General features: G+C 42.1%; 1 protein-coding gene across 5 annotated transcripts in view; it reads right to left on the bottom strand.

Annotated features, from left to right (window-relative positions):
• Window positions 1–1187: 1187 nt before the first annotated feature.
• Oxnad1 (oxidoreductase NAD binding domain containing 1) overlaps window positions 1188–27401 on the bottom strand; it is a 36070-nt gene continuing 9856 nt past the window's right edge. For 3 of the 5 annotated variants that reach the window (XM_090321850.1, XM_090321851.1, XM_090321849.1), the window contains 5 exons: window positions 19131–19237; window positions 10672–10813; window positions 4642–4884; window positions 3260–3368; window positions 1710–2756 (listed from right to left, as the gene is read on the bottom strand). In XM_090321850.1, coding sequence (XP_090177976.1) covers window positions 2602–2756; window positions 3260–3368; window positions 4642–4884; window positions 10672–10813; window positions 19131–19237 — 756 coding nt within the window. In that variant the 3' untranslated portion in view covers window positions 1710–2601. The other 2 variants (XM_090321852.1, XM_090321853.1) reach the window with 2 other exon arrangements.

The following is a 27401-nucleotide window of genomic DNA, read 5'->3' as shown; positions in this document are numbered from 1 at the left end:
AACCACAGCACTGCCATTTAAAAATGAAAGTATATATGCTATACACTATTTGACAATAAAGCCTTCAAAAATAACCTTGAGTCTATGTCTAAGTAACTTCTAGGTTAATCACCAGTTTACATGAAATACAGGAACATCTTAATGACAGCGATCCTGAGGATAGAGTAAGCATCTGATCCCAGGAGCCCTGCGAGGGAGGCAGTGGTATTACCACCCTTTCTGTGTGTGGTTCCAAGTGTGTGATTTCCAATGAGGCATACAACAATCCAGGGATTTGTTCGGCATCACTGACCTAGTAGATGATAAAGCTGGGATCTGAACTCAGTAGTCTGGCTCAAAGGCTCTCTCCAATCTCCAGTCACTACGTTATAAATTCCAAGCCCTCCTGACTGGGGCTTTGAGTATCAAAGAGATGTGAACAGGACTGGCAGCCAAGGGCAACAGGGCGTTCTTGGCCAGCAGACCACAAAATGCTATTCGGCTGTTAGCACCAAATGACAGCACACAAAAGCAGAGGCCGTGACCTGGCCCACCCAGCAGCTCACACATCGTGACAGTGAGTGGGCATGGGGTGGCAGGCAGAGCTAGGATACCCAGGCTGGTGACCCCTGTTCTCTGACAGCAGCAGACACAGTCACAGCATGGTGCTGGTCAGTCAGAGATAGTATACTCCTCCCTACTCCCCACTGCTGTGAGGACACCACACACCTCCACTCCCAACGGACCTGGGCAGGTCTGTTCCTTTGATCCTTACAGTCTCTTCCCTGCCGGCTGCCTGCACTAGTTGTCAGAAGAGCCCCTCGCTTGCCCCACCCCTGAACCTCATTCTGTACTTCTACCCCTGGTGAACTCAGCTCTAAAGCCTCCCTCAGCCAGGATACTCAGGGGCTCATGTATTTATCAGGGATCCTGTGACCCAGAACTTCTTCCATCCCCTCAATTCTGAGATGCAGGTAGCTACCTCTCAGAATGGACTTCAACATTCCCATCAGGCCAGGTGTTCCCTCTCCCCCTCCCTACCCCACTGAATTTACATCAGGAATCTAATAGTCATGTGCTGCACAAGAATCTTTTGGTCAATGATAGCTACATAACCAAGATCAGTCTCTATGCCCCTTGATGTCCAGACAATGACAGAACCACTTAATAGCATGGATCACAAGGGGTGAGGCTGGTGCTCTCTGCTGACTGGCACTCAGTGGCAGCTACTGGTACTCTGCTTAAACAAGATGCAAAACAGAGCAGAGGCCACAGTGGCAATGCCAGCTATCTTCAGGTGCCATACGCTAACTCAGTTTAAACTCAGAGCTCCTGGGAGGCTCACAGCAACCGACATGAAAAGTAACCAGTCTTCTTGCATCAGCTCAAGAACCATCTCAACCTGGGTCTCTAGCACTGGTCTGCCCTTTCCAGACTCCATTCACACTCCAATGTTCTCCAGGCTGATACAGGACCCAGCACTTGCTTGGACTGTTAGCTCATGAGTTTTTTTGTTTTTTGGATTTTTTAAAAACTTAAAGATAAACAAGAGTTTGAGTCTGCTTCCTAGCAGTGACATCAGAGCAGCCTTAAAATCAAGTATTACCATTCTTTCTGTCCTACCAAGGGATTGCCTCCTTTCCCTTGACAGTTTTGACTTCATACTTTCTTCCAATCATTCAGTGATTTGGTACATATGCACAGGTACCAGGAACAACCCTGAAAAGGAAGGGAAAAAAAAAAGCAAAGATGCAGAATTGGGAAATGGCTCTCAGCCCCTAATTAATTCTTAGCAGATTTCCTTGTTCACCAGCCCAACTAGCAAGGCAGACTCACCAGAAACACAATACTTGCCAACACCTTTGTCCCCAACAGGAAGCCGCCTCCCACAGTGGTGGGGCATGCAGCCAGGACACAGAAGCAAGGAACAATTACCATTTACACTTAGGATATTTATTACCAGGAAGCAGCACATTGGATATTCCGTAAAAGTACATTGAGACATTAAATATAAAATTTTAAAATAAAGAATATATTTAAATTTTAAGTCCTGTGAATACAAGGTATATAAATTGCTGTCAAATAATTTAAAAACCGTATTTTTTTTTTTTTTTTTTGCCAGTTCTGGGCTTGAGCACAGGGCCTGAGCACTGTCCTTGGACTTTCTCAAGGCTAGAGCTCTACCACTTGAGCCTCAGCACCACTTCCGGCTTTTTTCTATGTATGTGGTACCGAGGAATTGAACCCGGGTCTTCATGCATGCTAGGCAAGCACTTTAACCACTAGGCCAAACTCCCGGCCCCTCCGTATTATTTCTTATGATTAAATCTGAGTACACATTTCTTCTAAGGGCAAAATAAAAAATTTGTAATACCCAGCTCACAGTGTATCCTGAAACAATTAAAATAGGAAATTAGAAGAAAATTAATATAGTAAAAATAGCTTGATCAATAAATCCTTCCCCAAAAGTTTACCATTTCAGTGCAGTGTTAGCTAGCTTCTTTTTCTTCAATAGTGACTTCATAGTCTTAAAAAACTTAAGTAGAGGTAGATGCTATTAAATAGTATCTCTTACTCTCCTCAATGGCTGTCAGTCTTCCTGCATTGTCCCTTAGCCTGCTGCTACCACCACCTCTCAAAGCAAATGTGTTCTTTGGGAACATGGTTGTTTTCTAGTTGCTTGGAGAAAAAGTCTGTCATTGGAGGCGGGCCACAAATATAAAACAAAGTCTCTTTTGAAATATGATCTCTTATCTCCTTCTCTGTTATTCTTCCTTCTACAAAAAATAGAATAAATCCCAGGGAGGAAGGAATAAATAAGCACAGTGGTTATTTGTTGTAACTTAAGCTCAGTGACTCTCCAGGCTTTCCTAACCTATTACAAACAAGCAGAGGACCAGCCCACTTAACTCTTCAGCAAGAGACGGTGCACACCGAAGTAAATAAACTGATTTACAAAAATCCTTCCAAATGTGAAACCATGAGTAAGTTGAATGACCATTAACGGCAAACGAAACCAGTGCAGCCAGAGCTGAGTATAATTTTCTGGATGCAAATGGCGATGATATAAAGGCCTGCTCAATAGGAAAAACATCCTTTTCAATATGGCAGTAGGAAACTGTATACAGTAAGTAAATCCAACTTAACACAGTTTCTTATTGTTTCATGATGAATCATCTCTTAATTCCCTTGGCTGTTCCCCAGCAACTTCTAACACTAAAGCCACTGGCATGTCCATCACATAAGTGTAGAGATAGTCAAAACACCTTTGGGGACTCACCCGTGACGTATGGCTTAAGATCCGCACTGATTTGTGTTGTCTGTTTTGTAACATGCAAACTGCATGCAATCTTCTCAGGAAATTCATTTACTAAATCAAGGATATTTTTCTGGAATGTCAAACATAGTTGGTCATGCTATAATTTTAGAAAATCAAAACAGATGTGCAAAACCATTGACGGTGAAGCCCAACTCCCATTCCACACACGTCTGCCACTCTTTTCTCTACTTAGGGAGATATTGTTTGCAGCCTATCAGGCCAGAGATTCAGAGCACACAGGGCTATTTGGCTTTCGTGGAAATCTGAATATGCTAACAAGCACATTACTAACTCTCAGTGTTTTCTTTTCCTTTTTCTTAAGCATTGGCAAATTAACAGCAGTTTCACTGACCGCAGTCGTCTTTTAACTGTTTCTGTTCTTTTGTTCATTCGTGCAGCTGCAAGGCAGTCCTGAGTGAAAGCCTTCTCCACTGGACATATTTCAACAGATGCAACCCATAAGGGCTCTCCTTAACTAGCTGGGTCCAGATTACCCGGGTCTCACCTAAGCTGGACACCCAAGTCCTCTTAGCAGTCTTACAGCTCTCTCTCCCTGGAACCTGAGGTCTTAGTGTCATTTTCTATTCACTCATTCCAGTAATCACAGTTCCCATCCCACCAGCGCCACTCACTCTATCCTGCCACTTACCTGGAAGCCCTCCACACTAATACTTGTAACTGTCCTGGAGGAGACATGATGGTCAATTCTCATTTGCACATAAATCCTACCAAGCTTTTTGTAAAAACTTTTGCAAACAAATCAGACTCAATAAAGCTTTGTGAACAATACCACTAAACAAGTCTGCAAACTGGAAAACATATACTTCCCCTTTCCTTTTTCTGTTGTTTTGGCATTTTTTTTGGGGGGAGGCCTGTGTGTGTGTGTGTGTGTGTGTGTGTGTGGTACTAGGCTTTGGACTCTGAGCTTTATGCTTTCTAGGCAGTCTCTCTATTGCAGGCCCTGTTTCCAGCCCTTTTTGCTAAACATTTCTGAGATAATCTATCAATACACCTGTCCAGGAGACAGTGCCTTATACACGATCTGCCTAAGCTAGGCTCCCCATGGTATCTGGGATGAGAAGTGTGTAACACCCTGCTCAACTTTTCCACTGAGATAATAAGTCTCAGACTATTCTGCCTGGGCTGACTTAGAACTCCAATCTTCCCAATCTCAGCTTCTCTAATAGCTTAGGACAACAAATCTGTATTACCATGCCCAGCTACGGGCTGAAAGAAATTCTGCACGCTTTTCTGTCATGGCTGACCTCAGACTTTAATCTTCCTGTTCTCAGCCTCCCAACTCAATTATACACGTGAACCATCCTCACCTGGTTCCCTCTTACCTTAAAAAGGAGTTCACTGGTATTTTTTGCACTGTAGAACAGTTTGACTGTTCCTATCTCATATCCACTTCCTTTGATTGCCCATTCTCGATGGAGGTCTGCTGCGTGCCGTAGGATGGAAAGCAGGGGGTTAATGCCAACCCCTCCTGCAATCAGCACGAGGTTCCTAGGGGCATCTTCTGGTTGAGGGTCAAAAAAGAAATCACCACCCACTCTCACAGCCACTTCAGAGTCAAGTGTGCACTAAAGCAGGAAAGAAAAGGGTTTGTTAGTCCTTTGCAGCACAGGTCTATCTTAATAAAGCCAACTAATCTACCTTCTGCATTTTCATCAGAATGCAGGACTATTTTTTGTTATTATTAATTAGCAGTATTTATTACCAATCTAGTAAAAATACAACATAACAGTCTATGATAATACATTACACATAAGACAGTGACATGCTACATTAATACTAATACTGTATTTTTCATTAATCATACTAAATGCTTACAGACCTTATGCAAGCTTTTCCTTTCATTTTTCTGGCTCCAGGATCCATTGTACATTTATCTGTCACATTGCCTCTGTCATCTTTAATTCCTACCAAGCCCTCACTCTTTCTTTACCTCTTGTGACTGAGAAACCTAGGAATCTGGGCTCCTCTGACATTTCCCCATGATTTCTTTGCAATCCTACTTCTGAGTTAGTTCAATGCCTGCCTTGTATGACATCAGGTCCTACTGCTGAGTTGGTTCTATGCCTGCCTTGCATGTAACATCAGGAAGTTCAAGGGAAACGAAAACCTGGGATATTTGGTTTGGATGATGTCTGCCAGGAATCCAGGACTATTTTTGTAACTGGCTCTCAACTTTCCACAGATGTCCATTTGCCACCCTACCTTTACCTTTGTGATCCACACTGTATAACTAATCAAGAATGGGGGGGAGGGGAGGGGAGGGCGGGGAGAAAGACTTGAGTCAGTGATTTTTGTTAACCTCTCCAGCAGTGAACTGAGCTGACAAAAGTGGTAATGGTCAGGCAGAAGCAGCCCAAGTGTGGGTCCTCTTCCTCGAGTGGGCTCTTGTGTTCTAACCAAGGTGGAAGAGGCAGGATGGGGAGTGCTTCATGGACATGAAGACTCAGTATGAGGACCCTGGAGCAGTCAGCTAAGCACCAGTCTCACATCTACCCAGCACCTATTTGATGACATCACTTATACTCCAATACCACCAGTTTTATGCACTGGTTCGCACTGGACAATACTGTCCCTGTTGGGGAGTATTGGAAATGCACGGAGACATTTTTTGTTGTCACCAGTTTGGGGATTCCAATTGCGTTTTGGGGACTGTTTAGCTCATATGCTAGACATCCCACAAAATTAGTGGTGGTCTGCAGTTGGCTCCTACTAAGCTGAAGGCTAAATCTTCAGGGATTTTGGGCCAGTACTACTAGTAGTTTGAAATCGGCTCTGTGGGAGTATTTCTAGCATAGCAGTCAGTCATGATGCTAGTAAGGAGTTCATGGAGCTGGTTTCCCAACATACCATTATCTACAACATACAGGACCATTCATGACAACTCACCATTCACATAGGTGAAAGGTGGCTTGTAATGGTCTAAGACTACAAGGTTGTTATGGGCATCAAATGACAATGACACAATGGTGGTGGGGGAGGAAGGGAACGGTTGCTGGATAAGGCTTTGTAGGATAGAGTATTCTGGTCATTATAGCCATAGGGGAGAAAAACGTGGTGTGTGCCTGCTTCCTTCTTCCTTAATACTAAGTACCAGAATTTGGGAATAGGGAAATGTCTCTAGATTTGTACTATTCACACACTCCTGGCAGAAATCACCTAAATGAACACTCCCCTTAGACATTATAATTAACATATCATCTCACTCTGAGGACCAAACCCTTGGCATTCACGCTTGGGCACTTCACATGCCAGGTAAGCAGAAAACACAATTTAAAATGAGCTACACTTAAGAGAAAAAGCTAACAAAAAATGAAAATTACTTGAATTTTAGAAAAAAAAAGTGAATGGATGGAAATCCTTTCTCTAGGGAAAAAAAATCTGAGCTTAACTGTTTTAAATATGTAGAAGATTGTTACATGAATGGTAGTAAGTAGGTTTTCATTTTGTCAAAAGAAATTAGCAGCAAGGGAACATTTGGATTGAAACAGCTAAAATCCACAAATGACTGCACTGGTTACCAAAGTGCTTTAAAATGCTCCTCCCTTTCAAGTCCTGAAAACAGAATTCAACATACAATTTCATCGCCTGTGTTCCTCGCTGTCCCTCTCTTGCCTAAACATATCAAACATCATTCAAAAAAACAGAAATTTAACAAAAAAAAATTTTTTTTCTCTAGCAGCCACCTCTGGTATGCTTAGTAATGACAAGAACAAAGAAAGCCATTAGCTAATTATTTTTAGAAAGTTGAGTACAGTCAACCCTAAAGCTGACAAGTGATTGTGCCCAGAGAAGGATCATACACTAAGAAGCCCATTTCTCCTTAGTGACAAAATGATCTGCAGTAGATCTATCTTCTAATTGGTTGGGATCTGGAAAGACTTAAAAGCTACCGTTGTCTTTGTTGATCAATAAAAACTGACAGGGCATCATGAACACAAGATGCGAAGCACTGCATGGTATGTAAGTAAGTGAAAGGACATTACCTTCAATCACCTAGCACTGTATTAAATTTGAGTATAGATTTTCTACTTATGAAATAAAAAACCTTTCCACAGAGACTGAAGCTGAACACACAATAGCTGTGGAGCTTGAGCCAAAGCAAGAAAATAAAGGAAGACATTTATGGCACTTTATCCCATGTGCCAACAGAGCAGCCTGCTGCCACCCAGACACTCACATGCCTCCATTGTCCACTCTAATAGCCCAATAAGACAAATCCTCAGGAGAAAAACAGCCACCTAAAAATGGTTCCAAGAAAAACCTAACTTCATAAAGGCTGCTTGCAACTCCCACTGGGCAGAGGAGAGCAGGCATCACAATTAGAATGTGCACTCAGGCAGTGCCACTTGGAGATTTCTACAGCCTCTAAGAATATGTTCCTTCATTGAAATGCCAATGAGGCATGAAACCAAGCAGGGAGCGGTAGACCAGGATCAGATCATGTGGGAGGCTGAGGACAACTGCAGGGAGGAGGAAGTTCTTGGCATTAGGAAACCAGGATGGCTATGCTCACTTTGAATCCAATGAGGGACACGTGAACACTATTGGCTGCATCCCAGCAGCCCATTTAAACCTGAGAGGACAGTCTGGAGACAGTACCAGGCTGAAAGTCTATAGGGACTTTAGGCAGGAATGAGGCAGGTGAAGCCATAGCAACGGAAATCAAGAATGGAAGGATAATCAGGTAACAGGAGTCACTCATGATGGAAACACCAAGGCCAACAAGCAAGCTCCTGAGGTTCTCCTGAGCACACACCAGTTGACATGTACAAGAACAAACCCCAAGGGGAATATTTGTCTGCTCCTGTAGGCTTTAAAGTAACTTTTCTTGTAGTGTATAGTTCTGTGAATTGTAACAGACACACAGGTCTATGTGACTATCTCCCCTACCCTCTGTCAAACATGGATCTGCTTCCAATCATTACTTCTGTCCTTCTGTCCTCCAGAAGGTGAGATAAATGTGTGTGTGTGTGTGTGTGTGTGTACACAGAGCCTTTAAAATTCACCAAGTCATGTGCGTTAATAGCACATCCTTTTTATTGCTGACTGCACTGTACGAATGAATGTACAAGTATCCATTCATCTGCGAGTACGTATGAACAGAACTGCCAAAGCTTCTGCTAGGATTCCTATAAACACAGCTTTCATTTCTGTAGGATATACATTCAAGAGTGGTATTGCTGGGTCAAAATGGTAAGTGGATGTGTAATTTTATAACTGTCAAATGTTCTCCAGATCCACTATGGCTACAGCTTTGTATTACTGCTGGCAATATATTCACATCTTCTCTGGTACCTGGTATTGTTGTTACTTTGTTTTCACCTGGAATTACCATTCTTTTCATTTTAGTCATTCTAATGTACTAGGATAACACTACATATGTGGCCTTTTGTTTTTGAGATAGGGTACTTGAACTCATGATCCTCCCACCTCAGCCTCACAAGTGCTGGGATTACAGACATGTGCCACTATGCCTGGTTTACTACAAATGTTTTTAAATGTGCATTTTCCCTGTGATTAGTGATCATAAATATCTTTTCAGTAGTTATATGTCATCTTTACATCCTTTGCTGTGAAGTGTATCTGATCCTTTGCCTACTTTGTTTTCTTTTTCTTGACAAAATGTTGACAGTTCTTTATATATCATCATATAATTCCTTTGTTAGATATCTCACTCACACATATTTCTCCCCAATTATAGGCTATTCTTTATTTCTATTATTAGCCTTTTGTAGAGTGACTTTTCCTTTTGATTAAGTCTTACTTATTTTTCTTTTATGGATCTTGCTTTTGACGTGATGTCTAGGAACTCTACCTACTCTCAACTTTCAGTATTTCTTTCTAGAATTTTCATAGTTCTACATTTTATTTTTATATGTCTAACCCACTTTAGTTCTAAATGTTAACAGCTAGATTTGTTTTGGTTGTGTTTTTCATGAATGTACAAGAGTTCCAGTGCTACTGGTTATCCTTCTCCCCTGGGCTTCCTTAGCACCTTTAGGCCACATATATGGGTGCCAGTGCATTTCTGAACTCTCACATATCTGTGTTCATCCTTCCACACTTCATACACTATTCTGTACACCATTACTTCAATCTTAAATATGGATAATAAGATTCATCATCATTGTTATAGTTTGAATTCTTAAGACAGGGTCTTACTGTGTACATAGCCTAGGCTGGCTTTAAGATAGCCCTACATAGATGCTAGGACAAGAGAGTTCCTAACCCAGGTAATTATCATAGAATAACAGCTGTTCAGCCACTATCAAGGCACAGTACCTACCAAGTACACTATCAAGGCCCCTTTCCTGACAACTAAACTGCATCTGGGTGGAACTTCTACAGCCCCTGATCTTGACTGTGTTTCTGGGTTTCTTGTAGACAAGGGCTCCATACCCCACAGCATGAGTCTGTATGGTGCTCTTGGAGATACGCTATTAGTCTGTCCTTCCATTTATTCCCATGTGATTCCTACAGCAATTTCTGCAATTTTTTAAAAAATGTAGTTATTTCCAAGTTCCGCTGAGAGTTTTTGTCTGTTCCCTTTTGTTGACTCCTCCATGATTAGCAGGAAAACAAGGAGACAATGCTATTTCCTAAATCCATATTTGTAATGGTGTATTTTTCATAAAGGAGATATGTAGGGTTTAGTGTTGGGCCCTGTGCTATAGCATGAGCCCTGAGCAGCTAAACCTAAAGGGATCTAGATCTCCTTTCAGATCCATGTGAAGAGTCTCCAGAATCTGAGGTACACAGAACATGGACAAGCTATCTCACCTCTTGGGATACACACTATAACATAAGTGGAGATACTTTCCCTTCCAAATACTGATCAAAATTTCATTTCCCTTATTTGGAATAATTTAAAGTAAAATACTACATTTTTTTTTACTATTTACAAGAAAGCCATTTCTTCCATAAAATGCAAAATATAGTCAATAACAAAATGTGTTTTACTAAAAACTGCTTCGTAAAAAGATTTCTAAATCAGTCCTTTTAAATCATGCTTTATATATTAAAAAGATTCTGCAGGGCTGCAAGTGTGGTTCAGAAACAGAGCACTTGTCTAGTAAGCAGGAGGCCCTGGGTTCAAACCTATATACTATACCACTAGAAGTAAAATGCAAAATGTAACAAGACAAAACAGGTGGTGGCTCTTTTTTCCCCAGGAAGTTGCACTTGCTAGGCAAGCACTTTGCCACTGAGCCACATCCCAGCCCAAAGTTGTTCTTTCTCAGTGTAAGTATTGTAAATATCAAGTATTTTAAGATGGATCGAGTAAACTGGACGCAAACCTTGTGGTATGCAGAGATAACTAACTTTCTAGATTTGAAAGAGCAATAGCTTACCTTATTATGAATCCAGAGAGCAGGAGGGTGGTTTGCATATTTCACTGCCAATTCTATCATTCTCTCTTGTTCTAGCAGTCTAGGACTGGAACATATTGAAAAGCCACCAACCACCGATACTCCTGGGATGAAGAAATCAATCCTAATAGGCAAATAAGTGATTACTGGTGAAGCAATTTTATAGCCATCAACATAAACAAAATAGGCAAGGTTTGCAAGGCACTGGTGGCATATACCTGTAATTCTAGCTACTCAAGAAGCTGAGATCTGAGGATCTTGGTTCAAAACCAGCCCACACATGAGAAAGTCCATGTATGAAAGTCTGTGAGGGGGGAGGATAATGGGTACCAAGACATGTGAAAGGGTATCAATGTATGTGAATTAATGCACCTTCTATCTGGCAAATATCATGTAACCCTTTTACTAATCACAATTAAAAAAAAAAAAAAAGTCTGTGAGACTCTTACCTCCAGTTAACCACCAGAAAATTGGAAGTGGCGTTGTGGTTCAATGTGGTAGAGTGGTAGCTTCCAGCTGAAGAGTTCACCCAGGCCCAGAGTTCAAGCCCCACAAGCAACTTCCCTCCCGCAAAAAAAGGCAAGTTTTAGTAAGACCAAGAAAAAAAATTACTAAAATTAACAATAAAAGAGGAGGGCTGGGAATGGGGCTTAGTGGCAGAATGCTTGCCTAACATACATGAGGCCCTGGGTTCGATTCCTCAGTACCACATAAACAAAAAATAATCTTAAATAAATTTTAAAATGAATGAAAGAGGGGCAATCATCATAAATCTTACAAAAATAAAAAGGGAGGGGCCAGGAGCATGGCCTAGTGGTAGAGTGTTTGCCTAGCATGCACAAAGCCCTGGGTTTAATTCCTCAGCACTACATACACAGAAAAAGCTGGAAGTGATGCTGTGGCTCAAGTAGTAGAGCGCTAGTCTGGAGAAAGCCCAAGGACAGTGCTTAGCCCCTGAGTTCAAGCCACAGGACTGGCAAAAAAAAAATAATAATAATAATAAATAAAAAGGATTATAAGTTGATTTTATAAACTATATACTAAAAATTGAGTTAAATGAAATATACCATTTTCTAAAAAGGCAAATTATCCAGTATCAAGGAACAAAAACAAAGTCTGAACAGACCTATAATAAGTCTAATGATTGTATTATTGATTTCTAAATTCCCACAAGGAAAATCTTAGATGCAAATGGTATTACTCGTCAATTCTACCACTTAGTACCAGCCTTTGCAAACTTCCAAAAACACAAAACATACTTTCCAACTCAATTTATAAAGCCAGTAGTACACTGATACCCAAACCAGACAGACATATCCCTTCTAGTATACACAAATCCCAGACACACAAAATTAATGGATGTAACAACACTTAGAACATTAAAAGACAAAGCCCCCACACACAATCATCTATCTAAATACAGAGAAGATACTTAATAGACTATCACACATTTTCATAATAAAAACACTCCAACTTCGAAAACTAGAAATGCCTCAATCTAATCAGAAGTATCTAACATCACACTTAACGGTGACAGGCTAAATGTTACCTCAAAGGACAGCGACAAGATAAGAATGTCTATTTCCACTTCTACTGAACAGTGTTCCCTAAGTTTAAGCCAAGGAAAATGAAAGAATGAAACAAAATTCAGACTAGAAGATACAGATGGCATACACACATACACACACACACACACACACATATATACATATATACATAAACTCAAAAACATGATTGGGTACACTGTTACACGCCTGTGATCCTCGGATTCATAAGGCTGGAGAAGGAAGATCATGAGTCTGAGGCTAGGGGGTGTGGTAGGCTACACATCTCCAAGACAGTTTAGAACTCAGTATGTATACTAAGCTGGCCTTGAACTCCAGAATGCTTAGATTAATAGCATGCACCAACGTGCTAGGCTTTAAAATCTTTTGTTGAGTTTGGTGGCTATGTGTGTGCACATGCACATGCAGACACGCATGCTAGTCCTAGGACTTGAACTGAGAGCCTGGACATTGTCTCTGAACTTTGTTGCCCAAGGCTAACACTCTACCACTTGACCCACAGCTCCATTTTTGACTCTTTGATAGCTGGAAATGAGAATTTCAGACTTTCTTGCCCACACTGGCTTTAAACTACACCTCTCAGGCATCAGTCTCCTAAGTAGCTAGACCCAGTGAGCCACCCAGTGCCTGACAAAGATGTGCTTTTTAAAGTTAATTTTTTTTTCAAAAGGCAACAAAAACTCATTGGTTTCTGCCAAACTTATGTGACATGGCCTTCTGTGCCCCTAAAACTTATCTCTCCTTCTTTAATGCCAATTATCAAAGACTAGAACTGGTGAGTTCTAATTTTCACTGATTTATAAGAAATTCATCAAACTTAGTCACTTATCAGGGGGCCGGGAGTTTGGCCCAGTGGTAAAGTGCTTGCCTAGCATGCACAAAGACCGGGGTTTGATTCCTTGGTACCACATACATAGCAAAAAGCCAGAAATGGTGCTGAGACTCAAGTAGTAGAGCTCTAGCCTTGAGAAAAAGAACCCAAGGACAGTGCTCAGGCCCCAAGTCCAAGCCCAGGACTGGCAAAAAAAAAAAAAAAGAACAATGCCTGGCACAGGGCCAGGAGCTGGACCTAGTGGTAGAGTGCTAGAGTGCTTGCCTAGCATGCATGAAGACCAGGGTTTGATTCCTTGGTTCTACATAGATAGAAAAAGCTGAAAATGATGCTATGGCTCAAGTGGTAGAGCTGTTGCCTTGAGAAAGCCCAAGGACAGTGCTCAGGCCCTGAGTTCAAGCCCCAGGTCTGGCAAAAAAAAAAAAAAGTTCTAATCACCAAGTCTAAGTAACTTAAAACATCCATTCTAGGTGTTTCTCTGCATCAAAGAGGAAAAGGTATCTGAATCTAGTTGTTTTCCTTCAAGTAAGCTTAGAGGGAAAAATTCAAGATTCCTGGTAATGATCTGATTTCATAACCTTAAGATATACTTTCATGCAATGCACCAGGTGGCTTATATCTGTGATCTAGTTAGCTACTTCAGGAGGCTGAGATCTGAGAATCATGTTTGAAGCCAGTCCAGGCACAGAAAAGTCCCCATGAGATTCTTTTCTACAATAAACTACTCAAAAGAGCTGGAAATGGGTGTTGTGGCTCAAGTGGTAGAGTGCTAGCCTTGAGCACAAAGAGGCTCATGGACAGTACGTAGGCCCTGGGTTCAAGCTCCAGGACAGGGAGAAAAATACACTTTCCTCTAATCTATAGCCTCAAATATTCAATAGTTTCCAGTCTCAAATATGAGTTCTGGATTGCGAGTATAGGTCTCCAGTCTACATTCACTTATATGCATTTTGCATTTGCCTCTTCCCTGTGAATACTTTAGCTTCCCTTTCATTCAGGCAGGGTTAAAAACTCATAAAAGACAACAGTTCAAATTTATTAACAGCACAGTTGCTGCATGCTATCCAACAGGAAGTTTACAGAATCACCATTTCCAAGTCTTAAAAAAAAAAATGAACTACTTTCTGCTGCTTCATCTTCTGAACCACAGCGCCCTCTGCTGGTCAATGCTGATTACGCTTCTCAAGTAAGTGAACTATTAGTAACTTTGGAAAATTACCTTCAGAAAAAAAAAGGGGCCTCTTTCATTAGTAAATAAATGAAGTCATATTTAAAGTCCTATATGAATGGATTTAAGAAATATGCACAATACACATTTCATAAAACGTGTTCAAGAAAGAATTAGGCTTTAAACAACACCTTTTAAAAATGCCCATTTTAGCCAGATGCCAGTGGCTTATGCCTCCGGAGGCTGAGATTGTGGTTCAAAGCCAGCCCACCATTATCTTATCTCCAATTAACCATCAAAAATCAGCAAGTGGAGCTGTGGTTCAAGCGGTAGAGTACCAGCCTTGAGAGAATAAGCTTGGGGACTGCATATAGGCTGAGTTCAAGCCTCAAAAAAATGCCCACTGTAGGCCTGCCCCTGGAGCCTTAAGCTGAAGCACCTAGTGTGTATATATAGAACTGAGAAGTCCAGCTGTAGAGCACAGCAGCATAGTGATGTCCAACTGACTCACCAGGCAGCCAGGTCCTGCCACAGTAGCCCAAGTACCCGGTGCTGAGACCACCCAGACTGGACATGTAAACTGTAGCCAAATGATGAAGCTGTACTGTGAGAGCCCAAGTAGTCTTGTACCACACTTCGAGCTCCTCACTAGTACAAACCCCATGGAAAAGGAAGCCTCCTATGAAGCACCCTGGAACTCGTGGGTGGGAGGGAAGGAGGCAGGCAGGGAGACACAGACACACACACATTGAGAGCTTCTGCCTCTACCCACTCTAATAGTAGAAAAATTACCAAATATAATTAAAATATATAATAAAATCTGCTTACAATATAGAGGCAGGGCAAAAGAGAAAAGGCGATCCTACCAGAAATGGAGGTTTAAAATTTCACAGAGGATAGGCTGTGAATCTTTAAAAACACATTGTAAGCCTGGTGGTGGCAGAAGTTCATGCCTATAATCCTAACTACTTGGGTAGGTGAGAATGGGAAACCGCTGTTTTCCCATTTCCTCTTCTCAATCCATAACTAGATGTAGCAGCACACACCTATTAACATTCCAAACTACATGGAGGGTGATTGGGAGAATGGTAGTACCAGGCCAGCTCAGGCAAAAAAAAAAAAAAAAAGGAAAAAAATCCCATAAGATTCTATCTCCATGGAGTGAAGCTGGACAGACGTTCATGTGTGTCCCCAGAGATGTGAGAAGCCATCATGGTGCACTGAGGCCCAAGTATATATCCAGGTAGGAAGAGAGACCCTATCTCAAAAACAAAACAACATCAAGAACAGGGCTAGAAGTGTGACTCAGGCAGTAAGGTGCCTTCACGTGCAAGGCCCCGAGTTCAAACCCTAGTAATACCAAAACAAAGGGAAACAAAATCTACAGAAGTAATGGAAAACCAGAGTCTCAACAAAGAGCCAGGGGATGCAAAGCTTTTTGTGTGTTCATGTGAAGAATGGTCCACCATTCTTCCACGAAACAGCTGCACTGCAGGGAACTAAGAACAGTAATCTGTACCCTGCCTGGCTCCACCAACACAAATTATCTAACTAGCTAAGTACTAACAAGAACAAAGTAAAACCAAGCTAAGCAAGTTAACATTAGGCACTGTGCTAAACATGTACAATATTCTCAAACATGATCGTTTCTCCTTTTAAGGTTTGAATTCTGATGCCTAGGGAAATATGGAAGACACTCCCATTCCAGAGCTAGCAAGTAGAACACAAGCACGTGGGCTGGGCAGTCTCCATACCCACAACAGCGTAGCCATCGTAGGAGACAGGCATCTGGAACTACACTGGAATACTGAAAGTCACCCACTGCACACCCTTTCCACACTCAGGCAGGGAGAAGAAAGCCTGGCCCCACCAAGGAGCAAGGCAGCCTTCTAGTAAAAGGAGTCCAACAGCTTTAGCTCTAGCCTAATGAGAAACTTGTTTTTACCAGTCCTGGGGCTTGAACTCAGGGCCTGGGCACTGTCCTTGGACACTTTGTGCTCAAGGCTAGCACTCTGTCACTTAAGCCACAGCACCACTTCTGGCCTTTTCTGTGTATATCGTACTGAGGAGTCGAATCCAGGGCTTAGTGCATACTAGGTGAGCAGTCTATCACTAAGTCAGGCTCCTGGCCCATGAGAAACATTTTGAGGTCTTTCCCTCTGGATCAGACAGCTTGACTTCTCAGAACCAGTTTCTTAGGTCAGGTACCAGTTCCCCATGGAGGGCCCAGCACAATACAATATGGCCCAGGCAGAGCCCATCTGAGATCAACCTCTGGTTTAAGTGGAAGGGTCTCCATGAGGACCCAGGGTCAAAGCTCTACTCATGAACAGCATTCACCTGCTTACCAAGAGTTAGATCTGGAACCTCATTCTCAGGTATGAGAGGAGGCCACAGGTGAAGAATTCAGAGGTGCGAAGCTCTGGCCCAATCAAATCACCCAGAGCCCAGCCTGGCTGTGATCCTTTCCTTTATCACTAGTGGCACCCTATTCACAATCCTAATTTCACAGACTGCCTAGCAGCCATATCCCACCTCCCTCCCACCTAGTCCTCACTGTCTTCTCCACAGAATTTGATGGCACAAAGCCATCTAACAAGAACACAGGACATCACCAACCTAAGAGAAATAGCATTCCTGTAAACAGAAGGTCAAATACCACACACAGCCCCTACAGCATACAATAAGTCAATGGTCGTTTAAGAAGTTCTGAAAAGCACTGATTACTTACTTGGACCTATGAATCAACCAGAAGCAGGAATAAAGCCTGGCATTCTTGCCTCCATTATTCTTTAAGGAATTTTTTACTAGCATGTGTTATATAAAGGGTATTTCCAAATACAGAAGATGAATACTGATGAAGCTCACCACTTATTTCTTCCTCCTCTCCCTGCCTCCATTCCGCATCTGTCTTTGCCCTAAGCTATTCTCCTGCAACTACTGGAATCTGGAAAGATATCTTTATGACAGACTAGGAAATTTGATGACTTGTTTATTTGACCAGTGAAGACAGTAAAAACTACTTCTCCAGAACCTCTCCAGAAACAAGCACTGAAGTAACTCAGCCAGGTCACACTTTAATCAAAACTGTTGAACAATTATCATTGCCTCTCTTCCTCTGTCTCCAGCTATCTATTTAATCTATAGCTCATCTCTGCACGTATGGCTAAAGATGGAGTGAAGTGTTTACTTAGCCTCTTCTCACAACTATATGAAATTTCCTTTCTCTGCCCTTCACTGTCATCATTTCATTTTTTTTATACTGAAATGAGTCCTTGACATATGAAATCTCAGGGGTTTGGGCCTATAACTCTGGTTGCAAGCTTTTAAAAGAGGAGAGCCCAGGGCCAAGGAATGCTGCTGACCTACACTAGCACACTGGCCCCACCCCATCTTACTCCTGAAGCCAGAATTGTTGGGCACATACTAAATCCAGAGCTCCCATCAGTGAGGGGACAGGCCACATCACACCAACTCTGGTTGCTTTTCTTTTGAGCAGCACTGCTGGACCAATTTTTATACACACTACTACAGAACATTATTCTCATCAGGGTACTGCAGCCTATCAGTGCTAACACACTAGCAAGCACACCAGGATGTCTTTCCCAACCAGGAGATTGGGGTCTGAGTCTGGGAAGAATTCAGAGTTAAAGGTTCAGAGACAATGCAATGCACAAGACACAAGCACTCCATACAAGGGAATATGGGGGAGCAGGGGAGAGAAACAACAGAGATCATTACAATTAAAGTTTCTACTTTTCAATGTAATAACTGCTAAACCATTTTTGAGGGGGTAAATACGTTGCCTACCCCCTGAAACTGCCAAAATGCATTTAATATGTATCACTGAACATGTGCAAAGATTGCAGTAAATTGCTTCACAAACGCAAATTATTGCAATCAGCATCTTGTTTTCTAGTTCTAAATTCAAAGGCAAACTATTAACACAAGGCTGCTAACTCTTGCTATTATCACACATCCTCCTCCTAACAAAACCACATTTCCAGATGGACTGCCAAAATTAGTCAAGTGACTCCTAAGAAATACTATGGTGACTGACATGCCAGAAATTCATTTAGGAATGAAAGCTTTATTTAAATAAAGGCCACACACACCCAAACACACCTTTCCTAGGGAAATACAAGCTGCTTTATTTATAATTCCACTTGAATTGCAGCTTTGTGAGACCACTGGGAGGAAGTGGGACAGCTGGGCTGTTAGCCTGTCAGCATACTGATTAGTCCTCAGAGTCGAAAGGGACAGACACACTTGTGATTTGTAGGAGGGGTGCGTGGGGCTGACTGAGGAATCCTAATAATAAATTAAGCAAAATATTTTAGACTCAGTCCAGACAAGATATGAATGATACAGGAATTCAGTGCAGAGAATGGTCAGCCCTGTAATGATCTAGCAGGCTATTCTTTTTTCAGGTTGCTTTTTCTCCTCTGGATTAGGCATAAAGAAGACTAGTTTTTTAGAAACATACAACTCCCCAGCAACACATAACTCAAACAGATTAGATTATTGCGGCGCATTCCATTAGCAAGCTTTCCTGCAGAACCCAATTATCAGAGCTGTCGGTTCCTTGGACCAGAACTAGCTGCTTTGTTTGAAGCTTGGAAAATTCAAAGCAATTTTCATGTATGACTGAGAAAAACATGGGTTCCAGCCAAGAAAGGAGAAATATTCTCTGTGCTCACCGTGAATGGAAATGACCTTAGTGTCTTCTCCTGGGGGGTGGTCTGCAGGGTAGCCAACATGGCTGCAACCCAGCAATGAAAGATAGCTATAGAAGTTCTTTCTAGAAGAAAACATAAACCCTTCTGATAGCACCTTCTTAAATATATATTCTTGGGAAAAAAGAAATGTTACTTACCACTGGCCAGCTTTAAAGGAAAAGTCTTGATCAGCAACAAGCAAGTGCAGGCTCTTCACTGACGGTGACTCACTGGCAGCTCCACATACTTTAGCTGTGGCCACGACCTAGAGCCAAGGTGAACCAAACCAGGGTAATGCATGCCTAGCAAAGGGACAAAGAGGCTTTCTGGGAACTCTGATTATTTTGAGGTAATTTTTTTTTTTTTTTTTGCCAGTCCTGGGGCTTGAACTCAAGAGTCTGGGCACTGTCCTTGGGCTTTCTCAAGACTAGTGCTCTACTTCTTGAGCCACAGTACCACTTCTGGCTTTTTCTATATGTATGTGGTACAGAAGAATCAAACCTAGGGCTTTGTGCATGCTAGGCAAGCACTCTTGGGGAAAATTTTTAATTTCTTTTTGAAAGACTTGCTACAATACTACTCTTACTCTGCATCAACAGGGTCTAACAAGCATATATTTGACAAATATTTGCCCTGTGCCATGTACTGTGTTGCTATGAACTGGGTTAGGCTGCCTAGAAAAGGCTTAGGAGGTGGGGGGTAGCCCACAAGCAACCTGCCTGGCACCTGACTCTTCATCACTACTAGTGCTTCTGAGTGTGGAAGCTACACATGACAAACTGCAGAAAGTAAAGCAAGCACTTACAACTTTTTCCCCAGCATTTTTACAAGGTAGCTGTGTTTATTGACTAGTAACACAATTGGGTCTGCACTCATGTCTTTGCTTTCAATTATTTCTAATTCATTTATTGTATTTTCTAAAACATAAACCTTTCACAACCTGGAAAGAACAACAGAAGGAGCCCTTCGCTATAGAGTGTGAGAGCACTATTGTCACAGTGTATCTGCTTTCGATTGGAAGGGCTACACAATAGATACAAAACACTTCTAATAGGACTGGCCATGATATTTATTACACGTTTGTTATAATGTATCTCACTACACTGATTAGGCCTTATGAGTATTCATTTCACATTACCTATTTCACTTCAATATTAGTATTTGTAGCTGTTGCACAGTGCTGTGCCCACTGAGCCCTGCATGCCAGGACCCATGGTCAATTATCAGGAACTGTGCTATGTGATGGGCTTGTAGCATGTGTACATTTATCCCACTGATTATTACATGAGTGCAAACCTCAAGCCATAGTGTCTTCAGGTATTCTCAAAATCCCACTTTCTATCCCTACCTCTGAGATGCGCTCTGCCTTAGCCTACAGAATCTTCCTTTTTTCCTGAGGACACCAGGCCTATGCTCTTCTTCATCTTATCCTCTGCAGGTTGGTCAATGCTTTGTGAAAACCATATTCAGTGTCTGGTGTCAGTTCCCCTCTTCCTGAAGAATTCTCAGTGCCTGAGACAGCCGACATTGAACTCTTCAGATTCCCTCCTGCCTCTCCGCCCCCGCCCCCTAACTTTTACTATTCCTTATCCCATTCCTCAATGGGAGCCTTTGCTAACCCTCAACACACATACAACATACCACATATAACACACACACACACACTTGATTACCATAATGCCATTATTTCAAACACCAGGGGTTGGGTTAAATGTTTCACGTTCTTGTGCACATAAACCTTCAGTTGCTACGAATGATTGGATCTCATCTAGCAGATGAATAATCAGGAAGGTCCCACACTTGATCAAGATCACCTAGGCTAGGAACTTCAAACCCAGATTAGCTTGACCCTTTATCATACGACAGCACTACCTCAATGGTAAACTCTACCTATGTAGAATTAAATCTGCCACATTCTTGCCTAATTCTGGGCACCAGAGTGTGGTATTTGGAACTGGAGAATCTGGATGCAGAACTGCAGAAGACTGCCTCCCCCACCACCCAGCCCCAAGCTGGGAATATGGCTTAGTGGTAGAATGCTTGCTTAGCATACATGAAGCTCTGGGTTCCATTTCCTAGTACCACATAAACAGAAAAAGCTCGAAGTGGTGCTGTGGCTCAAGTGGTAGAATACAGCAGACCTTGAGCAAAAGAAGCTCAGAGTCAGTGCCCAAGCCCTGAGTTCAAGCCCCAGGACTGGGGGAAAAAGGAAGGGAGGGAGGGAGGGAGGGAGGGAGGGAGGGAGGGAGGGAGGGAGGGAGGGAGGGAGGGAGGGGAGGGGAGGGGAGGGGAGGGGAGGGGAGGGGAAGGGGGAGGGGAGGGGAAGAGGGAAGGGAGGGGAGGAAGGGAAGGGAGGGAGAGGGGAGGGGATAGAAGGCTGCCCCAATCCTGACAGAGCCCTGCAAAATCAGCTGCTTTCTATCACCAGGATTTCAATTCTGAACCTCTCCAAGTCAATGCTGTCAAATCTATTCTCAGTTGATATACAAACACTTGACTCTTCTAGTATGCTGTCTAACACAACCAAGTGTCCATGAATTCAACTATTTCTCACCTTCACCATCCTAGCTGAAATTTTTTTTTTTCATTTTCACTGTTATCCTGGCTTCTTTCTTGTGGGACTCAAACCAGTCAATGAGTGACTACTGCTATGGTTCAACTTGGGTTACTCCTCAGCTCACACAGCTTCTGAGGCTCTACATAACAAGAAAAAAGGTAAATGGCTATGTAATCCATACCAGCTCAAGCTCCTCCTGGATCCCTATGTTACAGTTTCCTAGTTAGCAGACAACCTACTGGTTTCCAAAGACACCTAACACCCATACACCCACCCCCAAACTATGCGCCATATCCTCTCCATCCCATTACTTACTCCCTATATTTTCAGACCCTGCTCAAATATTCCTTCTCTATCTCTTACCTCCATGCTCTCAACTGTACAAACAAAATGCACTCCTTCCTATTATATATGCCACAGATTAATGCAAATATGGTCCAGAAAGGGACAGGATATATACCTAAATCAGCTCCTTCAATCAAGCTTAGTGACCCATAAGGTTCCATAAGCACCTGCAAAATTGAAAACTAAAGTAAAACCAGTTTACAAAGGTGAGCAAAAGTTCAGGAGCATTTTCTTTCTTTCTTTTTTTTTTTTTTTTTGCCAGTCCTGGGCTTGAGCTCAGGGCCTGAGCACTGTCCTTGGACTTTCTCAAGGCTAGAGCTCTACCACTTGAGCCTCAGCACCACTTCTGGCATTTTTCTATGTATGTGGTACCAAGGAATCGAACCCGGGTCTTCATGCATGCTAGGCAAGCACTTTAACCACTACGCCAAACTCCCAGCCCCCAGGAGCATTTTCTTGCTTTTAAAAAGGGTACAAGAAAGACACCAGAGACCATAAAAGAAATGCAAATCAAAACAACTCTTAAGATTCCACCTCACTTCAGTTAGAATGGCCAGGATCAAGAAATCTAATAACAACAGATGCTGTTGTGGCCAGGAGGGATCACTACTACACTGTTGGTGGGAGTGCAAACTTGTTCAACACTATGGAAAGCAGTATGGCAGTTCCTCAGACTAAACATAGAACTCCCCTATGACCCAGCAATTTCACTACTTGTCATTTACCAAATCATCCAGAAACAAGGACAGACTAAATCCACTAGCACAACAATGTTCATTGCAGCACTATTCACCATAGCAAAGATACGGAACCAACCCAGTTGTCCCTCAGTTGATGAGTGGATCAACAAGATGTGGTACTTATACACAATGGAATTCTATGCTGCTATCAGAAAGAATGGCATTGCCCCATTTGTAAGGAAATGAAAAGACTTAAGAAAAAAAAATATTAAGTGAAGTAAGCCAGACTTAAAGGAACTTAGGCTCAATGGTTTCCCTCATTTGTCATAATCAGTAGAAACCTTGGGCTCTCCTAGCAGAGATTTACAATGGAACAAACCTAGATACATAAGGCCAAATAGAATGATGCTAAATGAAAGGACCTCCAGGATATAGAAACAAAAGCCATATGAGTGATTGTTGCCCTTAATGTACTATGTTACCTCTCATCAATTTTGCTGTCCCTTAGTTATCTCATATTGTTACAGTATTTCACCTGGTTATTTGATATATTGTATATATGTGTATTTGGTTATTTGAAGTCAGATAGGGAAGGGAGGAAAACAAGATGGGAGGCAGGGGTGGGGGTGGGGAGAGGGAAATGGGGCCCAAGACATGAGAAAGGGTATCAATGTATGTTAAGTAATGTACCTTCTATCTGGTGAATATAACCCTTCTATTAATTACAATAAAAAATATGAAAAAAAAGAAAGACACCAGAGAAAACCCAGATTCTTGTTTAAAAATGTGGGAGTGGCCAGAGAGGGCTTGGGCTCCTTCAATGGAATTGGTATCTACCTCTGCTAACCGAAATGGTCTCATATCAGAGGAAGGTAAAGGGAAAAGAAAAGTTAAACTTCCTATTAAGTCATATTTTCCTTTAGATAAGATCTATGGCCAAAAATCCCATATGAATTATTTTGTTCTTTGGTATTAAAGCAGCTATGTATCTAATGCTATTCGTCCTAAGAGTCTAGACAAAACTACTGTAACTGAAACCCAAAATGCCTAGCATAACTCATGATTTTTAAAGACTGTTTACATACTGCTTAATGGCACATAGTATATAAAATGTCTAGCCATGTGTATTTAAAACATAGATCTCTCCATAGGCCCCTTGTTTATTTTGTTTTGAAGTTAGTTCAGATAACTAGGATCTATAGTTGTGATTCTTGACATACAGCATTCTTTCTTCACTTTTTACTGAATAAGTAAAACATAATGGACAAACTATGTTTTAATATTCTACTTGCTTTTATAGTTAATGAGTCAAAAGATTCCATAACCAAAACACAACTAGCCATGTTCTAAGTTAAAACACATGGCAGGAAATGAAGCTCTCCATAAAATAACATTTAGACTCTTCAATAAAATACCACAGTTGCCAACTTCCACCAGTATACTTTAATGCTTCTACCAAGTCAGCATGCAAAAGGAAATTGCATCTCATTTATTTTCAAAAGCTGTTTTTTTTTTGTGGGATATGTTGATAGGAATGATAATGCTGATGCAGGTATCATACAGGAAATTAATCTTTGGAAACCTGACTGGCTTCCCCTATGTTCATTCCTATTTATTCACTTTCTGTATTAAAAAAAAATTAGGCAAAGCCAGTATTAGACATAATCTAAGAAAATATTATAGTTAGGCTCAGAAAACTTTGGAGCTGAAGGAAACTACTGAGACTATGCCACTTTATGCATGAGGATGCCAAGACTCACAAGAAATTATGGAAATGTCCAGAATCCCAATCTGACATGGAGGAACCTAATTTATTTTTTTTGCCAATTCTGGGGCTTGAACTCAGGGCCTGGGCATTGTCCTTAGGCTTTCTCAATGCTAGCATTCTACCACTTGAGCCACAACACCACTTCTAGCTTTTTCTGTGTATGTGGTACTGAGGAATCAAATCCAGGGCTTTGTACAAGCTAGGCGAGCAGCCTACCACTAGGCTATGCTCCCAGCCCCCAGAACCTAATTTTTTTTTTAAGTCAATCTTGAGTTACTGACAAACTACTTGAGAAGAACACAAGTTCAAGGTCAGCCTGGGCTACATAGTCAGACCCTGTCTTAAGAAAATAAAGGAAAAGCCAGAGCAGTGGCTCACGCCTGCAATCCTAGCTACTCAGTAGGCTGAGATCTGAGGATCACGGTTCAAAGTCAGCCTGGGCACTAAAGAACATGAGACTCTTATCTCCAATTAATCACTAGAAAACGGGATCTAGGGCTGTGGCTCAAGGGATAGTGTGGTAGCCTTGAGCTGAAGAGCTCAGGGACAGCACCCAGGCCCAGAGTTCAAGCCCCATGACACACAAAAGTGAGGGAAAAAATGAAGGAAGGGAAAAAGGATGGACTACCCACTAATTTTACTTAAGTGGATGATACTGGTCAACACTGTGTCCTGGCATGATAGGTGACATCTTACTCCTACTAAAGGCTACCTGTCCACCTGGGCTGCCCTTCTTGGGCCTCACTCCAGCAACTGTGCTCTCCATCAGAATGTTGGTGATGCTGGTGTACTCAAGCCCAAAATCCTAGCTACTCAGGAAGTTAAGATATGAGGATCTATCTAACTTCAAATCTAGTCCAGGCTGCAAAGTCTGTGAGACTATCTCCAACTAACTACCAATAAGCCAGAAGTAGAAACTGGTTTCAAATGGTAGAGTGCCATCCTTGAGCAAAAGAGCTAAAGGACAGTACTCAGGCCCTGAGTGCAAACCCCAGTATGACATTTTAAGCATAAAGAATGTGAGTGTGCCGGCGCAGTGCCTTACACCTGTAATCCTAGCTACTCAGGAAGATGAGATCTGAGGATCACGGTTCAAAGCCAGCCTGGGCACAAAAGGACCTGAGATTCTTATCTCCAATTAACCTCTAGAAAATGGGAAATGGGGCTTGGTTCAAGGGTAGGGCGGTAGCCTTGAGCTGAAGGGCTCAGGGACAGCACCCAGGCCAAGTTCAAGCCCCATGATCCACAAAAAAAATGTGAGTGAGCTATACGATTTCCCATCTCAGATGCTTACTGACAGCACTGATCCACCACATGCCAGGAACTTTACATGCATTCATTCATCCAATCTTCACAATGGCCCAAAAGCCCCCCTGCTCTTTTTTCACATGAGGAAATCTGGGATCCCAGATCTAGCAAGTGCCAAAACTGATCCAGCACTTCTGTGTTTTGCTGTTTCTTAAAATGCAACAGGTTTCATTCAGCTGTCACTTCATTTCTCTGCTCCTATTCCTATCAAAACATGTCAAGAGTTAGGTATGTTTCTGATTCCATTTTTTTTGTTGTTGTTCCAAGTCAAAGTCTCACCATATACTACAGACTAGCCTCTAACTCAAGATCCTTCTGCCAGTGCCTCACTTATTCTCTTTCCAACCCACCCCAGTCAGGCCTCTAATGTTCAGCAGTAGACTCTAGGCAGCCATTGTGGTAAACTCAGAGAGAACCACTCAATGTAATGCACCAGAGCTGGCCATTCCCTCCTTCTCCCAGCACTTTCTCCTGGCCTCAACCATAAGGCTGACTTTCCTCCAGCCTGCTGCCATTCCTCTTCTCTCTTCTTTCCTGGCCCTGGCTCTTCTGTTTGCCCTCTAATTGTTGACCAAAGCAGGGCTGAGACCTGGGACCTCCTCCCCATCCCCTCTGAGTCTTAGACCTCATTTCCACCAGTAAATGCCAAACTCACACGTACACAGCTGCTGATTTGAATTCTCATCTCAAAATACATTCCTCATTTCTCCCAGGGAGAAATAAATAGCAAAGGATAGTATCCTTTCAACCGCCTCAAAATAATCCATAACTATTTTTTCCTAAAATTTTTTCCCTTATATTATAGAAAAACTTAAACATATATCAAATTAGTTAAAATAGCTAAATGCACCCCAAGTACTCTTATGATTCAGGTTCAATAGCAGATATGAGCTCTAGAACACATGAATAACCTTGTTTCATCTGTTACCCCACCAGTTCCCCTAGTCCCACTCCAGATTATTCCCAAGCCACTTCCTTATCCTTCCCCATTTTAGCAAGTATTTTCCACCACCACTGCATCATTAGCTGCTAGATTCTTCAGCTGTAAAACCTAGAAACCATGTTGCTTTCTTCTACCTGTGAACCCCATCTCCCACTCTGCATCCTCACCACCTACACCTCTCCTATGACAGCTTCCAACTTAAGGCCAAAGCACAACAAAGCTTAATTTATACCAAACAAATATACATCTCATTTAAAATGAGATTTCATTCAATTTCCTGCTTAAGCCTGACATTATCCCCAAAATAAATTCCAACTCCTTATTGAGGAGCAATCATTTATACAGCCTGGTCATCCATCATCCTTTCTTACATCACTGCCCTGCAATACACCAGCCTTTTTCCTGTCCCCAAACCATGCCATCCTCGTCCCCCTGCCAGAATGCTAAGCACATGGCTAGCTCTTTTTCTTATCTAAGTCTCAGCTTAAGTATGAAGTATAGATTTAAATGGCCCTACTGCCTCTAGCCAGTATGCCCTCCCATAACCTCACTTCCATAACCTTGTTTTATTTCATTCACAGTTTTTTTCACATCTCACTTCCTGTGGTTTGCCCACAAGACACACCATAGTAACTAAACATAGAGAATAATGCTACAGTCCCAGCACATAGCAGGCCCTCATTCATTGCACTTGATTTGGTCCCTTTGGAGAGAGAAGGAAAAGAGCCTTACCACTGTTTACTAAACCAAGGGTATGAGTGTCACACATTGTCACCACACTGTAGTGACTGTAGTCCCCAGGTATTTCCGAGGTGTAAGCAATAGCAG

The sequence above is a fragment of the Megascapheus bottae genome, chromosome 2, assembly GCF_031878675.1.
Source record: "Megascapheus bottae isolate mThoBot1 chromosome 2, mThoBot2.hap1, whole genome shotgun sequence".
Lineage (NCBI taxonomy): Eukaryota > Metazoa > Chordata > Mammalia > Rodentia > Geomyidae > Megascapheus > Megascapheus bottae.
The sequence above is the reverse complement of the archived record's forward strand: the minus strand, read 5'-3'. Positions and strand labels throughout refer to the sequence as shown.